The 17,295-nt window shown below is 38.8% G+C and overlaps 1 protein-coding gene across 2 annotated transcripts in view; it reads right to left on the reverse strand.

Moving 5' to 3' along the window:
- Window positions 1–17,295, reverse strand: part of RPN2 (ribophorin II) — a 60,221-nt gene that overhangs the window by 22,581 nt on the left and 20,345 nt on the right. For both annotated transcript variants that reach the window (XM_045444659.1, XM_045444658.1), the window contains exons 5-9: window positions 15,259–15,334; window positions 14,134–14,268; window positions 11,010–11,186; window positions 9,330–9,448; window positions 7,171–7,276 (exon numbers count right to left, since the gene is read on the reverse strand). In XM_045444659.1, coding sequence (XP_045300615.1) covers window positions 7,171–7,276; window positions 9,330–9,448; window positions 11,010–11,186; window positions 14,134–14,268; window positions 15,259–15,334 — 613 coding nt within the window. The remainder of the gene's footprint in view (window positions 1–7,170; window positions 7,277–9,329; window positions 9,449–11,009; window positions 11,187–14,133; window positions 14,269–15,258; window positions 15,335–17,295) is intronic.

A 17,295-nucleotide genomic window follows, 5' to 3' on the forward strand; every position in this document is an offset into this window, starting at 1 on the left:
TTTGTGCTTCAAAATCCAAAATCAACAAAGGGAAAAAACCTACAGACTGTGAGAAAATATTTGCAAATCATGTATTTGACAAGGGACTTGTATCCATAGTATAAAAAGAACTCTTAAAATTCAAGAATATATGGGCCCCTGGGTGGCTCAGTCAGTTGAGCATCCAACTCTTAATTTTGGCTTAGGTCATGATCTCACGGTTTGTGAGATTGAGCCCTGTGTCGGGCTATGTGTTGACAGTGTGAAGCCTGCTTGTGATTCTCTCTGCCCATCCCCTGCTCTCCTGCGGGGATGCACATACATATGGTCCCCCCTCCCTCTCTTAAAATAAAAAAATATATATACATACAAAAAAACCTCAAGAATATATAAAAAGATAATAATGTATCAAGAAGAGGAAATAAGAAGTATATAGATTGGGACGGAAGAAATAAAAAGACAAAAAACAATTTCTTTTTAATGGGCAAAGGGTCATCTGTACAGACATTTCTCCAAAGAAGATATACAAATGGCCAATAAGCACATGAAAAAGCTGCTCAATATCATTAACCATCAGGGAAATGCAAACCAAAATCTCAGTGAGATACCACTTCATACCCACTTAGGAATGCCAGAATGAAAAGACAGATAATAACAAGTGTTGGTTAGGATGCAGAGAAATTGGAATCCTTATACATTACTAGTAGAAATGTAAAATAGTGCAGCTTCTTTGAAAAAGTTTGTCAGTTCCTCAAAAAGTTAAACATAGAGTTTATCATACGACCTAGTATTCCATTCGTAGGCATATACCTCAAAGAACTGAAAACAGATGTTCAAACAAAAATGTATACATGAATGTTTATAGCAACATTATTTTAAAAAGCCAAAAAAGTGGAAAAGCTCCAAATGTCCATCAACTGATGAATGGATAAACAAAATGTGGTTTATCCATACAATGGAATATTACTCAGCCATAAAAGGAATAAAGTACTCATACATGCTACAACATGAATTAACCTGAAAAATATGCTAATTAAAAAGGTCAGACACAAACAGCTATATATTGTATGATTCCATTTATATGAAATGTCCCAAATAAGCAAACCATGGAGACAAAAGTAGTAGTTGTTAGGACTAGAAGATCTATTCCTGTAGAATAAGGAATATCTACTATAGATGCAGGACTGCTTTCTGGGGTGACAAAAGTGTTCTGGAATTTGAAAGTGGTGTAAATAAAAATAAATAAATATCTGTAAATATACTAAAAACACTGAATTATAAATACTTTATTACATATGTGAATTATATCCTCAATAAAGCTGTCACCAAAAAAAAAAAAAAAAAAAGCCAAGCTACTTTGTATAGAATAAAAAGCTAACCCTTTGAAGATGAGTTACCATAGTTTTAAGGGCCCAGGAATGTAAGGAAATATTTTTATACCACTCCATCCTTTTCTTCTCGAATGGTCGGAAATGGAGAATAAGCACTCAAAAAATAAGATTTGGTTTCCACTCACAGGGAGTTCTCAGCCCAATGAAAAAGCAAACATGTAAGCAAACAGCAGTAATAGAATACAATAAGAACAATTATAGATAGGATATAAAATACTACAGCAACAAAAATAAACTTTAAGTAGATTGAAGTCCTAAATATAAGGGGGAAAAAACTTAAAAATTTGTAGAAGAAAATATTGCAGATTATCTTTTTGACCTTGGAGTTTTTTAAAGACACAAAAAGCGTAAACAACATAAGCAAAAAGGCTTTTAAATTAGGCTTCACTGAAAATAACTTTTGTGCATCAAAAGATGCCATAAAGATAACACTGGGGAAGACATCTGATGCTTATAAGTAAAGCTTACTTTCCAGAATATAAATAGCTCCTAAAATTCAATAATAAAAAGACTAACAAACCAAAAGAAAAACAGACAACACAGACAACAATTCACAGAAGAGGAAAACTAAAAGGCCAATAAACACGAGAAAAAAATGCTCAATCTCACTAGTAACCAAGAAAAAACATTAAAACAAGAAACCATTTTGGGGCACCCAGCTGGCTCAGTCATAAAAGCATACAACTCTTGATCTCAGGGTCATGAGTTCAAGCCCCATGATGGGTGTAGGGATTACTAAAAAAAATAAATAAAACCTTAAAAAACAACACACAAGACACCATTTCATATCCATCAGATTATCAAAAATTCATAATACCAAATATTGGTAAGAATATGAAAAGAGCAATTTGACAATATTTAATAAAGCTGGAAGACAAACACACTCTATGACTTCACTCCAGATAAATAAACAAAATGTGCACAGGGAAACGTACCAAGATGTTCACAGTAGCACTGTAATGGTGAAATCTAAATGTCCAGTAGGAAAATGAATTAATAAAATCTACTTCATTCATAAAAGGAAGGCAATTACATGACAATTATCCACAGTTACGCATATAGCTCTAGTTCTACAGGTATAAGTGCAACTAACTGTCATATAATATTGAATGAGAACAAGTGCGTGGCAAAAGGATGCATACAAGATAATGTATAAATTTTGAGAAGAGGCAAATCAATGCACTGAATTATTTAAAAATATGTATACGTGTGGGGCACCTGGGTGGCACAGTCAGTTAAGCATCCGACTCTTGATCTCGGCTCAGGTCACGGTCTCACAGTTCATGGGTTCGGGTCCCGCATCAGGCTCTGCGCCGATGTTGCAGAGCCTGCTTGGGGCTCTGTCTCTACTCCTCTCTGACCCTTCCCCACTGTGCTCTCTCTCCCTTTCTCAAAATAAATAAACTTAAAAAAAATTGTTTCAAATATGTACATGTGTAGCAGAAATATAGAAGTTTCTTACCAAAACAAAAGGGAGAGGGTGGAGCAAATATAGCAAAATGGTAGGGTTTGAAGGAGATGAGTGGCTGAGAATGAGTGAAGGAGATGAGGTACATGAGAATTCACTAAATTATTTTCTGTTCTTTTCGGTATATTTGAAGTAGTCCATACTAAAAAATAAAAGTTTTGTGGGAGCACAGATGAAGGAGTAACATTTGAACTAGACTCCACAGGATGAGCAGTTCAGCATATGAGCAAGAGAGGGGAGGAGCATTTCTTATGCAGGAAGCAAGAGTTGAAACCCAAAGACATGTGCATGTAAAGTATATCTGAGGAGCACTGAGGGGGTGGGGACTCACCCACACTGAAGCATACGCACGTGCCTTGTGGAGGACCTTCTAAGCCATTCTCAGGAGTCTAGACCTCACTCACAAGCAATGGGGAACCAAAGAACAATGATTTTCTCATTCTAGTGGCACTTAGGGAAAATTAAATGAAAGAGGCAGAAATCTGAAGACAATGGAACTACAGTTGGCACTTAAACAACGAAGGGTGAGGAGTGCTGACTCCCACCGAGTACAGTTGAAGATCCATCTAGAACTTTAGACTCCCCCAAACCTTAACTACTAATAGCTTGCTGTTGACCAGAAGCCTTACTGATAACACAGTCGATAAACACTTATTTTGTATATTATAAATATTGTATAATGTATTCTTACAGTAAAGCTAAAAATCAAGAAAATGTTATTAATAAAACCATAAGAAAGAGAAAATACATTAATAGTACCGTATTGCTTTTGTCGAAAAAAAAATCCACGTGTAAGTGGACCCCTGCATTTTAAACCCTCATTTGTTCAAGGGTCAGATGTAGTTAGAAACTCCCTTATCTACAGACAATATAGGGCTCTACCCAATTGAGAACACAGGGACTAAACAACAAAGAACTCATGCAAAAGACATTCAAAGGTGGAATCAACAGGACTTGGTGACTGAAAGAAGTAGAAAGAAAGGAAGAGGTTAAGAATGACTGTGTCATATGGGTATGGCACTTAAGCTGGATATGTTGGTATCAAGACTGTAAAGGTAGAAGGAAGAAAAGGTTTCAGAGGGGAAAAAAAAAAGAAGGAAAGAAAGAAAAGTCTGCCTTTTAATGTGTTCAGTTGCAAATAGGGACCCTTAATGAGGGGAGCTAAAACTCGTAAAGGTTCAAGGTGCACACTACAATAGCTTCTGTCCAAATATTGCGTTAGTACTGGACTGGGATCAGATGTCTCATGCCCAAAAAGGTCAGACATGAGGTGGAGGAAAGGGAGAGATGAGAGTTTCAGAAAGTATCTTCCTTTCTGACAAACTTTAAATGTAAGTATTTAATCTACTATGTTAAGTAATGCCCCAGTTTTGAAAAGGTCAAACTTTCTAGCTGCCTTGTCCTTTCATTTAAAAAAAGTGAGTGTCATAGGAACCAACTTGAGGAGCTTCCAAAAGGTCAAATCTGGGATAATGTGAGAAACAAAATAAATGATGACAGTAAGGTATCATAACCTACAGAGTAAAATAAAAATCCATGAGCCCAAAGTGTTATAAATAATTGAATAAATACATGAAGACAGAGTCAGTCAGGGGAGGGATAGCTTTTTCTTACAGAATTCTAATTAATAAATGTAGAAAGAGTGAAAAAAAGAGAAAATCACCTTTGGGCAGATAACACATGAATAATGGTTGCAAGCTAGACCATCAGGATATTTGCAGACTCAATTATAAAGCAGAAAAACAGCAACTTTACAGTAGAGACACCTAACAGACACCACTGAAACTAAGTGATCAAGGTTAACATCACCAGCAGTGAGACATATCAATATCATATACTTCCTAAGAAGATGCACTGAGAGGGACAGAGTTTCACTTTTGGAGTATTCTTGCAAAAAATAAATTTAATTTTGAGGAAACTCAGACAAACCCAAAGTGAAGGCCATTCTACGAACTAACTAGAGTACTCTTCAAAAGTGCCAAAGTCATGAAAGAAACTATCCTAAATTAGAGGAAGCTAAAGGAACATGTCCCTAGGTAGAATCCTGGATCAGAAGAGGGACATTAGTAGGATAACTAGTGGAATTTGAATTACAGTCTACAGATTACTTAATAGCATTGTATCAGTGTTAATTTCCTGATTATTATCTGGATAGTAATTACTGATATATTACAGTTATACAAGACGCTAACATTTGCGGAAGCTGGGTAAAGGACATTTTTTATACTACTATACTTGGCTAAGTCCCACAAAGCATCAGAGAAATGAGGAATAGTTTTCCATCCTTAAAAACTAAAAACTTTAGGGGTGCCTGGGTGGCTCAGTCGGTTGAGTGTCTGACTTTGGCTCAGGTCATGATTTCGTGGTTCATGGGTTCAAGCCCCACATCAGGCTCTGGGCTGACAGCTCAGAGCCTGGAGCCTGCTTCAGATTCTGTGTCTCCCTCTCTCTCTACCCCTCCCCTGTTCACACTCTGTGTCTCTCTCTCTCTCAAAAATAAATAAACATTAAAAAAAAGTTTTTTAAACCCAAAAAACTAAAAACTGTATACTTCGTATTTTTGCAACTTCGAAATTATTTCAAGATGGAAAAAAATGAAAAAGTATAATTTAAAAAAGTGAGGAATGCCTGGCTGGCTTAGTCAGTGGAGTATGTGACCCGTGATCTTGGGGTCATGAGTTCAAGCTCCATGTTGGGCAGAGTTTACTTAAAAAAATAAAAATAAATTTAAAGAAAAGTGAGTGGGAAATGACACTTGAATAGTGAAGAAAAGAGTTATCACAAACAGCACATATTCAATTACTCAAAGAAAGGCACAGGGCCACTCCAAATTCCCCCTCATCCAACAGAATAAATGACAATGTAAGCAAGTAGATGCAGCAAAGACACAGTGACAAAAACATTGAGAAGTGACAGCTGAAAGGAGAAAGTAATATCATAAAAAGGCCAGCTGCTGGAGCTGCACACAGCTCTGCAGGCTCTATGCCAGCTGTATATTCACCAGAGAACGCTAACCAAACTATTGTGCAGGGAATCCACCCAAGTACAGGCTGGGTGACCTTGGACAAGTTACTCTACCCCTTTGAGCTGCATCTGTGAAATGAAGATGGCTCCACCCATGCCTTAGGGTTGTCAGAAGACTAAAATAATGTAAGCAAAAGCATAAAGACCTATGCTTCTCATGTCAAAGGACTTCAATAAAGGGTTTGTACAGATGCTTCTAATTCAGAATAAGAAAAGGTTAAACCATATCCCATAGTTTAAGAAAGTAGGAAAATGTAGGGGCTTCCAACTTTAGTTCAGGTCACGAGTTCAAGACCCACCTTGGGCTCTGTGCTAACAGCTCAGAGCCTGGAGCTGCTTCGGATTCTGTGTCTCCCTCTATCTCTCTGTCACCCCAACTTGTGCACTCTCTCAAAAATAAATAAACATTTAAAAAATGTATTTAAAAAAAAGAAAAAATAAAATGTATAATTCATCTTAAATAAACTTCTGTGATAAAGGTTGAAATGAAAGCCACAGTGTCTAAAGGGGTATACTTGAATTAGCTGGGAAAACCACTAATGTGAAGTACCTCCTTCCCAAGGCATCAGATAAATGAGGCATAGTTTTCCATCTTTAAAACTGCTTTGGGGGGCGCCTGGGTGGCTCAGTCGGTTAAGCGTCTGACTTTGGCTCAGGTCATGATGTCACAGTTTGTGAGTTGGAGCCCCTCATCAGGCTCTGTGCTGACAGCTTAGAGCCTGGAGCCTCCTTTGAATTGTGTCTCCCTCTCTCTCTGCTCCTCCCCTGCTCAGTCTCTCTCTCTCTCTTTCAAAAATAAATAAACATTAAAAAAAATTTTTTTTTAACTGCCTCAGATCTTCAACACAACTAGAGGCAGCTAAACATCTGAAACACAATTCATTATGAAACTTACTGACATTCTTTTGTACTTTACCCAGATAGCCTTGCTACAGTGTGTTGTCACTTGATGATTTTCGTCACCTAATTTAGCATCAAGCACTTTTCTAAACCTATCAAGACCTACCATGTAAAACATTACAAGAATATTTATGTCTCAGTGACATTATGGGTGGTTTTTATTTTTCTGTTTCCTAAATTTTACGTAAGATAGTAACACTAAATTGTAACAGAAAATGAGTAATTTATAAACAAAACCCACTATGATCAACATCTTGGAGAAGTCTGTCAAACAGCATAGTTTAAACCTACCCTTCTCTTAACATATTCACATTAACTTGGTAGTAAAGTGAGGTCAATATTAATTAATGCTGTGTGCCCACTTGGTCATTTCATTGGATTTAATGGGGACGAAAGAAAAGCACTCACCTCTACACTATTTGCAATATAACGGTTGTCACCTTCAACTTTGACAGAGAAGTCATAATAACCACTGGAAAATCTGACATTCATGAAGTTTAGTTCAAAAACATCCCTGTTAAAAATGACAGCAGGGTTAGCAAGAACTCACACAGCAAAGCCATGAATGTACCAAATGGGCCACACGCTGCCCTCCTTGAGACCGTCCAGGGCTACACCACTTCACCTTTTAGCTTCCCACCCCAGTTGGGCAACCTCCTGCTCAATCACGGAATATGGTGTGAGGAAAACTTGAGACCAATCTCAAATGACCTCCTCTTTCAAGGGGTGTCTGGGTGGCTCAGTCGGTTGAGCGACTGACTCTTGATTTCGGCTCAGGTCATGATCCCAAAGTCGTGGGATGAAGCCCCACATCAGGCTCTGGGCTGAGTGTGGAAGCTGCTTAAGATCCTCTCTCTCTCCCTCTGCCCCTGTTCCATGCCTGCACTCTCTTCTCTCTCTAAAATAAAAAATAAATAATAAATAAATAAAATAAAATGACCTCCTCTTTCAAGATTCTAAGCCCTTTTTTCCCTTTGTTTCCTCCTCTCAGCTCCTAAAACCCACCTCCTTTGGGTAGACTTCCACAATTAAGTGCAAAACAGTCTACAGTATGAAACCTATTATGTTTAAAAAAAAAGAAAGAGTAGAAATGTTCAAAAAGCTGGATGCAGAGCAGTATAATCGTAGGTAATTTTATGTATTATTTCTACTTTCCTATGTTTTGTGAATTTCCTTAAAATGGCATATCTTACTTTTATAAAAATATCAGTAACTTTTATTTTAAAGGGGGAAAAGGGTAGAGAATTCTTAACTCTAATTACATAGCAAAATCCCCAATGTCTTTTACCATTGCGCTCACCATTCCTAAAACATTTTTGCTTTTTAATTTCACATATTGCCTGTGTATTTTTATCACGGTCTAAAAAATGCATATTCTCGGGGCACCTGGCTGGCCCAATCTATAGAGGATATGTATGACTCTTGATCTCAGGGTTGGGAGTTAGAGCCCCACGTTGGGCCTAGAGCTTCCTTAAAAGAAAAAAAGAAATGAATATTCCCGATCTCATTAGCTTACTAATTTAACACTTAACAAAGTCTCTTATAAAAATTGATCCTTAATTCTTTTAAAATTTATCTAACAATATACAGCCATTACAAATGAGACTAAAGAAGAATATTTAATCCTATCGGGGAAATGTTCATGACATATTGTTATAGACAAAACATAATCCTTATTCAATTAAAAATATATTTATTTGCAGGGCACTTGGGTGGCTCAGTCAGTTGAGCATCCGATTTCGGCTCAGGTCATAATCTCACAGCTTGTAAATTTAAGCCCCACATGGGGCTCACTGCTGTCAGCACAGAGCCTGCTTTGGATCCTCTGTCCCCCTCTCTCTACCCCTCCCCCGCTTATGCTCTCACAAAAATAAATATTTAAATATTTAAAATATTTAAAAAAACATGTACATACACACACACATATATATACACAGACACATATATGTATGGCTTTGTACATACATATATATATATATATATATATATATATATATACACACACACCTATTTGCATAGAAAAAAGGTTGACCAAAAAAGACAACAAAATGTGAACAGTAGTTACCTCTAGATGGTAGAATTATGGGCAATTTTTGTTTTATTTTTTGTGTTTTTCCATATTTTTACTACAATAAATATGTATTACTCATACATCAGAAAAAAAAATTAAATATTAAATTTAAAACCAGCTACTTACATCACAATGACAAGACAGAGACAACTAGAAATAGATAGGGAAGGAAACAATAAAACTAAAGCACAATTCTTCTAGTTGGCTTTTTTTTTTAAGTTTATTTACTTATTTTTTTAGTAATGTCTACACCTAACATAGGGCTTGAACTCATAACCCCAAAATTAAGATTCCCATGCTCTACCAACTAAGCCAGCCAGGTACTCCTCTTTTGGTTTTAAAAATCCTTTTCTTCTATGACTGTAGGATTTTGATATCAGTAAGTCAAATTTACCTAACCATGGGGACATTTTGTAATATCCATATTAATTTGGGTTTATTGGCTACAGACAAAACAAGTCTATTGGTGCCCTGCAAAAATAAAATCAGCACTTACCCTACAGGGGTAAAAGAAGTCTTCTGGAGGACAGTGGCTCTGGAAGCAACAGATTTAGCATGTTCTAGTTTCACAGTGGCCTGAGTCAGAGGCTGAGACAGAACATTGGTGACCTGCAACTAGAAATAAATTTGAAAATTATCTGTAGCAACAAAGACTGAAGGAGTACAAAATTTCATTTCTGGGGTACTTTATCCATAGGAAGCCAGCTCTGCAGGGGAAAAAACACCTCATTGCAGGACATCTTCACTGACTCTGGTCTACAGTCTATCAGAAATCAAACACAGGAAACACAAGGAGATTGGTAATGGGATAGATTATAGAATATTAGAGGTAGGGAGGATATTAAAGATGACCTTGTCCAATAATCTCATTCTTCAGGTGAGGATAGGCTCTTTACATACACCCCCCTTTATTGATCATCTGAAATAAACAGCACCATCTCTACTTTACAGATGAAGAAGCTGAGGCCAGTTAAGTGGTTGGTCTAAGACTCAACCTCAAGCCTATCAAGCTACGAAACCAATACTACTTTGTTCTCTTAGCCGCCCACTCACAACTCATGGTGAACTATGTTAATCAGGCTATTTCTCACACTAGCCTTTGCTGAGGGGGTGTGGTAGTAAGCAGGGAGAGGAGAGGCGGTTTTGAAGGAAAGGGCACTTCCGCAGGAGAGCATCTGGAGAGGCCACCAGGGTAGAACTGATGCAACTGTCCTGTGTGGAACCCCCATGTTTAGGCATAAATAAAATGCTAATTTCTTATGAAGATCTTAGCTTACCACGGATTTCCAAACAACAGCAACAAAAGCCCCATTTGAGATGACAACTCTATGCGTATTCAAGATCTGTACATTTACTCAGAGATTCAGGCAGCATAAAAGTTCAGAGTCAGCATGAGCAGTCTATGCTTGCTGCTAAGTGAGAGGGAGGGCTGTGCTACCAAGAGGCAGAAAGACATACCGTCAACAGCAGGAGGAAGGGACCTGGTGTTAACAACTGCAAGCACCAGAATTACTGGGAAATTTAAAAAGTGGTCTTTAAATAACATAGTTAGAAAGTTCTGGTACTGGAAAATGCCTTTTAGAAGTAAGCCTTCTAGGGGTGCCTGGATGGCTCAGTCAGTTAAACGTCGGTCTTCACTCAGGTCATGATCTCACAGTTCATGGGTTCAAGCCCCATGTCAGGCTCTGTGCTGACAGCTCAGAGCCTGGAGCCTGCTTCAGATTCTGTGACTCCATCTCTCTCTGCCCCTCTCCTGCTCATTCTCTCTCTCTCTCTCTCTCTCAAAGATAAATAAATGTTGAAAAAAAATTTTTTAATTAAAAAAAAAAAGCAAGCTTTCTCTATACATCTGGTGTTACAAACCCTGAAATGCAATTTTCTTGCATTTAATTTCTTGAAAGCCTTACTGTTTAAAATCCTCCGGCGGGGGTGGGGAAGCTTTTTTTGGCTGGAGTTGAAGGGTTCTGTGACTAGTTCACCCAAGGGTCATGTCCCCAGTTTCAGGCTAAGGGAAATGAGCCTTGCTCTACATTTAATGGGTGTGTCCTGGGGGGGGGGGGGGCGGTTACGGCCAGGTTTCTATCAGTCCTTAGGTTTCTATCAGTCCTTAGGTTTCTGAAAGCCTTATACTGGAAACAGCAAGAAGAGTGACACAGTTTGGACATGGAAGCCATACCCGAAGGATAGCCTGCTCGTGAGTGTCAGAAGGAGAGCCCTCGGGCACAACCACAACTGGCACATGGTAGCGATTTTGAGAGAGTGCAGCAGCAGCAGAGGCCACGCTGAAGGCTTCTGAGAGTGACTCAAAGTTCTTCTTGCTAAAGATCGCATTCATTAGTTGGATGACCTGATCCTGAAAGAAAAGAGAAATGCAGCTTGAGATCCTCCTCCGGCAGGAAGGTGGGAGAGCCACCTCTCGTTCCCCACTAGCTGAAGTCATTCTCTATCTGCTTCTTGGTGTTCACAAGGAGGATCTTTCAGCCATTAATCCAAACTGACCGAGAAAGTGAAAAGCAAATGTTAAGATTAAAACCTGGGGCGCCTGGGTGGCTTGGTCGGTTAAGCGTCCGACTTCGGCTCAGGTCATGATCTCACGGTCCGTGAGTTCGAGCCCCGCGTCGGGCTCTGTGCTGACAGCTCAGAGCCTGGAGCCTGTTTCGGATTCTGTGTCTCCCTCTCTCTCTGCCCCTCCCCTGTTCATGCTCTGTCTCTGTCTCAAAAATAAATAAATGTTAAAAAAAAAATTTTTTTTTTAAAAGATTAAAACCTGATTTGGTTGTTTTTTTCCATCTTCTGGTTCAAACTGAAATTGACACATTTATTTGTCAACCTTTTATTGAATGCTTACTGTACAAATGCAAGATAACTACTGAGATATGGAAGTATATGACAAAATACATACAACAGTAACCTTATGTTCCAGGTTACCATATGTGCCATGCACTGTAACAGGTGCTTGACATGCATGAACTCAAATCTTGATTAAAACCCTGAAAAGAGGGGCGCCTGGGTGGCGCAGTCGGTTAAGCGTCCGACTTCAGCCAGGTCACGATCTCGCGGTCCGTGAGTTCGAGCCCCGCGTCAGGCTCTGGGCTGATGGCTCAGAGCCTGGAGCCTGTTTCCGATTCTGTGTCTCCCTCTCTCTCTGCCCCTCCCCCATTCATGCTCTGTCTCTCTCTGTCCCAAAAATAAATAAACGTTGAAAAAAAAAATTAAAAAAAAACCTGAAAAGATCGATATTATCAATGTTTTTCAAATGAGGAAAGTGAGGCTAAAGAAGGTTAAGTAAGTCCTACAAGTTGTAACAGGAGGAAAAAAAAAAAAAAAACAAGACCCAAATTTATATGGAAGTCTATTTGTCCTGAGTCCTTCCAGAATAAAATATGTTCTTTCCTGATTCTTCTCACTCTCTGAGCTAAGCCAACTTCTCTCCCTAACCCCTCTGGGCGGTACACTGGGGCTAAGTTTGAATTCGTAAGACCAAACCTTATAACCAACATATACATTAGAAAGAAACTAAAATAGCTTTCCATTAAGAACTAATGGGCTGTTGGGGCGCCTGGGTGGCGCAGTCGGTTAAGCATCCGACTTCAGCCAGGTCACGATCTCGCGGTCCGTGAGTTCGAGCCCCGCGTCAGGCTCTGGGCGGATGGCTCAGAGCCTGGAGCCTATTTCCGATTCTGTGTCTCCCTCACTCTCTGCCCCTCCCCCGTTCATGCTCTGTCTCTCTCTGTCCCAAAAATAAATAAACGTTGAAAAAAAAAAAAAAAAAAGAACTAATGGGCTGTTTAGAGGAGAAAAGTGAAAGCAGTTTTTTAAAAATGTGGAACCTAAAAGGCATTATTAAAATTCTGGAGGCTGTGTGCTTAAGAGGAAACATTTTTCACTTCAATCAGTTTTGTTTTTTAAAATCTACAATCTAACAAAAGAGCTCCCTTGTTCCCGACAGTGTTATTCACAGTCGACATGAAATAATTTTCTTTAATTGTACCAATTACATTTTTCCATCACTAGGCTGTTGACATGTTAAAATGGAGGACTGTTCACCAGAATGGTTATGTCAAAAGCAGTGACAGCAAAATTACTCCAGCCAAATACCTGGTGAATAGAAGCTTGGGAATAAAGCAAGAAAAAGTTTAAGTTGTATATGTAGAATATTGCCAATTCATCTACTGTGCTGTGTACAGGAGAGTTCCTTAATGATTTGTACCATAAGACCCACATTCTTGCACTTTCACCCGTCATAGAAATTAAGAGAGTATGGGATCTCCAGACCTTCTACACTTAGGGTAAACAAAAGACAACACAAGAATGCTAACACATGAATAAATTATTAGGTCATATCCTCCAGAGAAAATATAAAATTAATTCAAATTACTCAACGCAGATAAGTATTTACTATTTACTTGAAGAAACTCAGCACAGAACTCAAAATGCATAAAAGAAATGAAAGTTCTAACTTGGAACCCAGATCTCTTCTCCTAAAATGAAAACAACAGCATCTTGTATTTTAAATCCTGTAGTTAAGGGTTGGTAACCTTCTCACAAACAAGGGGTACAAAGAGGGCCCAACTCAAAAAGATTTCCCACACACATTCCCGCCGAAGGTTCTTGCAGGTTAACAAGTTCCTCTTGAAAAAAACAAACAAACAAACAAACAAAGAAAAAAGAAGAATTAACTCTTGATAGATGTCTGTAGAAACATATGCCTCTCAGAAAACTATGTCAATTGGCAAAGATTAGCTAAGATTTAGCCATTTAGCCACTGCTGAGGCTGAGGTGGGAGGCACAAGAGGCAGTTTTGCAGTACAGGAACAAGAAAGCTGAACATCCATTTCATAACACATGGGAAGGAGAGAGCCTGTAGCATGGGGAGACCTGGTTTAGAGGCATCTCTCCCACCAATTATCTGTGTGTCCTCACACATGTCACGTTGCCACTCTAGAGAGGGACCAAATCTGACTGAGCATATTACTCACAGATTTCCTATGGTGATCAAATGAGCCACACATAAAAATGCTTTATAAACTGTTAAGTGTTGTGAGAAAAAAAAAAAAAAAAAAGCAATAAAAAAATAAAATAACGCAAGCGTGACAATTTGTTTACATGTCCATCCCACTGACAACCAGTTTCTTGAGGACAGGCATTACATCTTTCTGTTTCTCATTTTCAATGCCTAACTCAAGACACTGGGTGACTACGTCCCGAGGCTAACTAAACAGCCCCCTCTGAAAAAAGCTGTTCTTAGCAGATAAAGTCAACAACCCCTTTGGCTTTCATGCTTGAGAATTATCAGGTACCTCCTTAATGGATGGCTCAGTCCCCACGTGGTCCATGAGCTTGTAAGTGGCAGCCACGAATAATGCTGTTGTTTCCAGTCCTTCTTCAAACTGGAGATACACACCTCCCAGTTCATCCAGGCGAGCAACAAGATCCTGTCACAACAAAATGGACGCATGTTGGAAGTCAAGTGGTAACAGAAACAAGATGAACAAACCTGTCGCCCCGAGCAGACAGTTTTGAGAAATCACACTCCAAATCTGGAGAACACCTCTGACATTTAGCACTTTCTCAATTAAGATGCTTAGGCACAGAGTGAAGAATATCACACAGGCATCTGAAGAGAACAGTATCTGCTGCAGCCCTGGGAGTGTTCCTTCCCTGACCCCTATACTCAAGCCTAAGCCCTGCTCTGGGCAGAGGGCCAGTGGGCCAGGCCGCAGTGCACCCAGGAAGCATTGTGACACAGGCAGATCCCATGGCCATCCTTTTGGATACAACCTACAGAGCAGAGCATTTCTCTTATTCAATGCTCTAAAGGATGAACAGAGACATATACCTCTTCTGGGCAATATGAGGGGGCAGCTAATGTGCCCACACTGGGTGGGGCACCCAGTGATGACACTGTGTGGACTGCCTGTCATCACTGACTATGCAGTCCATGAGAGTAGGCTCTGAGCAGCAGGAGGTCCTAGGTAAAGGAAAGGATGGAGTAATAAAAACACAGTGACCACTTGCTGAGCACTTATTATGTACTAGGGACTTGAGAACCTCACTTGTTCCTACAACCCCATACAAGGAATTGAGGCTCAGACATTAAAAATTTGCCTGAGATTACAAAGTAATGAGTAGCATTAAAAAATATCTGAATTTGAGGTTTGTTAGGCTCTAAAATCTGTGGACTATGAACCTATACCTACAAAAGGCTGCAAAAGTAGTCTGTTGCCTTATTGATGGTGTAGCTATCCTACCTGAACAAATGTCTCCTAGGACATATTGCTCTGATACAAAGAACATAAGTGTGCCATGGATATGAAAAGAAATGTAACTGGCCAAAATAAACCATGCATGTCTCTCTGCAAGACTCTTCTAAAGGGTTTCAAAGACAGGAGCTGCGAAATTCATTTGGCAAAATAAATTCACACCTCAATCTCCTCCACAATGCTCCTCAAGTCAGCCTGCTGGGACAGGTGGGATGCTGTCTGCAGAGCCTGGACCGTTCTGGAAGATAAAGAGTACAACCCCAATGAATGGCAAATCTCCGTTTATCTACTCACTCTTTCCTATATTGGGACACTTTCAAGAATACCCCTCTCCTGTTCTTTACAAGTATAACACAGTCTCAGTCTTTAAGGAACTTAATCATAATCCAGTTGGGAAAGGACATCATATTACAAAGATCATAACAGCAAGAGAAGGCAGTCCAGGCAACATGACCTGAAATAAGTACCATGGGCACAGGGAAGAGAGGGAGCACAGGTTCACTCTCCTCTGAAAATATGTTTTGCTCCTAGTGTCATCACACACAGAACACTGAGACTACGACTTACTTAGTTTTAAAAGAGATACACTCTTCGGGAGAACAGAATTGAATTCAACCAAGCTGTATGTTGTACAAGAAACTGTGCTAGGCAGAACTTAGCTGCCTGTTAACTTTCTACTTTTCTTACTCTAAGACCAAAGAATATTATAGAATCTACATATGCAGATTGTTGGGTAGAATTTGGAGCAAACCAGATGAATGTGTTATAAACAAGAAGGCTTCAGGAAACACATGTTGAATGTTCAATACTTGTGCTATCATCACCGTGCTGGGAGACCTGAAAGTCACTTAATCCTTCAGGCATTAAATAAGATAAAAGGAATTCAGTTCTGAAACCAGAATGTATTCCCTTTTTCTTTTCCTACCATTTATTTCTGATTATAAAAGTACATATTTGTCAAAACTTCAAGCAATACATTACTAAAGAAGAAAGTTAAAATTCCTATAATACCTACTCCTAAAAGATAATTGTTCTCCAACTTATTTTTAGTTTAATGATACGTTGTATACAACTTTCCACATGAGTACATATAAATGTACTTCATTCTTATTAACCATGACATAGTACGTACTGTTTAGATGTACCAGAATTTACTCAATCTCCAGTTGATAAACATTTATGTTGTCCTAAGTCATACAATGCTGTTAACAGATAGCCCTTACTCATCTCTCTAAATATTTTTAAATTGAAGTGAAATTTACATTAGAAAACTAACCATTTGAAAAGTGAACAATTCAGTGGTATTTAGTATGTATCTCGCAATGTTGTACAATCACTACTTCTATCTAGTTCCAAAACATTCCCATCAGTCTAAAAGATAACCCTGTACCCATTAAGCACTTGCTTCCCAGCTTAATGGGCACAGCCCCTGGTAAATGCCAATCTGCATCTGTCTCTATGGATTTACCTATTCTGGATATTTCATGTAAATGGAATCAGATAACATGTAACCTGTATTTGGTTCCTTATACTTTCCCTTAGCATGTTTTCAGGGCTCACTTATGTTGTAGCATGTATCAGTACTTCATTGTTTTTATGCCTTATTCATGTAGTTTTATCCACTCATGAATATATTCCTGTAAGACAAACTTTCAAGGCAGAATGTGAAAGGTATGTATGCATAAGATTTTTTTATTAGATTCTATTCTCTTAGTGCAGATAACCCGGAAAATATAAATGCTGCTTTTCTAGAATGCATAAAGCTGAGGACCCCTGGTGGTTAAGCCACTGCTACTCAACCCCAGAATGGTTACCTATTTCCCAAGACACGACTGGGCCTTTATATAAAACCACCATTTATCAATCAGGTCAATGTGTTGGGGAATGTAGAGAGAGAATTTATCTGCTTTCATTGAGATCATAACAATTTAGATTCCCTCTATGGAAAATTAATTCCATTAAGATGACAAGTTGGAAAATAGGGGAGTTACAGTCCATGGACAGGAAAGCCCCAGAGTATTCAATGACTCCCATGGGATCTTTGTTGTTAAAAAGCACTAGAGAAAACGAAACCTGAATTTCCAAACAAGATAAAATCCCACATCTGCCCGTGATAAATGCTGAGGCCAGAAAAGGTTGCTAAGACAGCCAAGAAAGAACTTTTCAATTAAGGTATCATTTTTCTCTTCTTTAGAAAGA

Source organism: Leopardus geoffroyi, chromosome A3 (genome assembly GCF_018350155.1).
Source record: "Leopardus geoffroyi isolate Oge1 chromosome A3, O.geoffroyi_Oge1_pat1.0, whole genome shotgun sequence".
NCBI lineage: Eukaryota > Metazoa > Chordata > Mammalia > Carnivora > Felidae > Leopardus > Leopardus geoffroyi.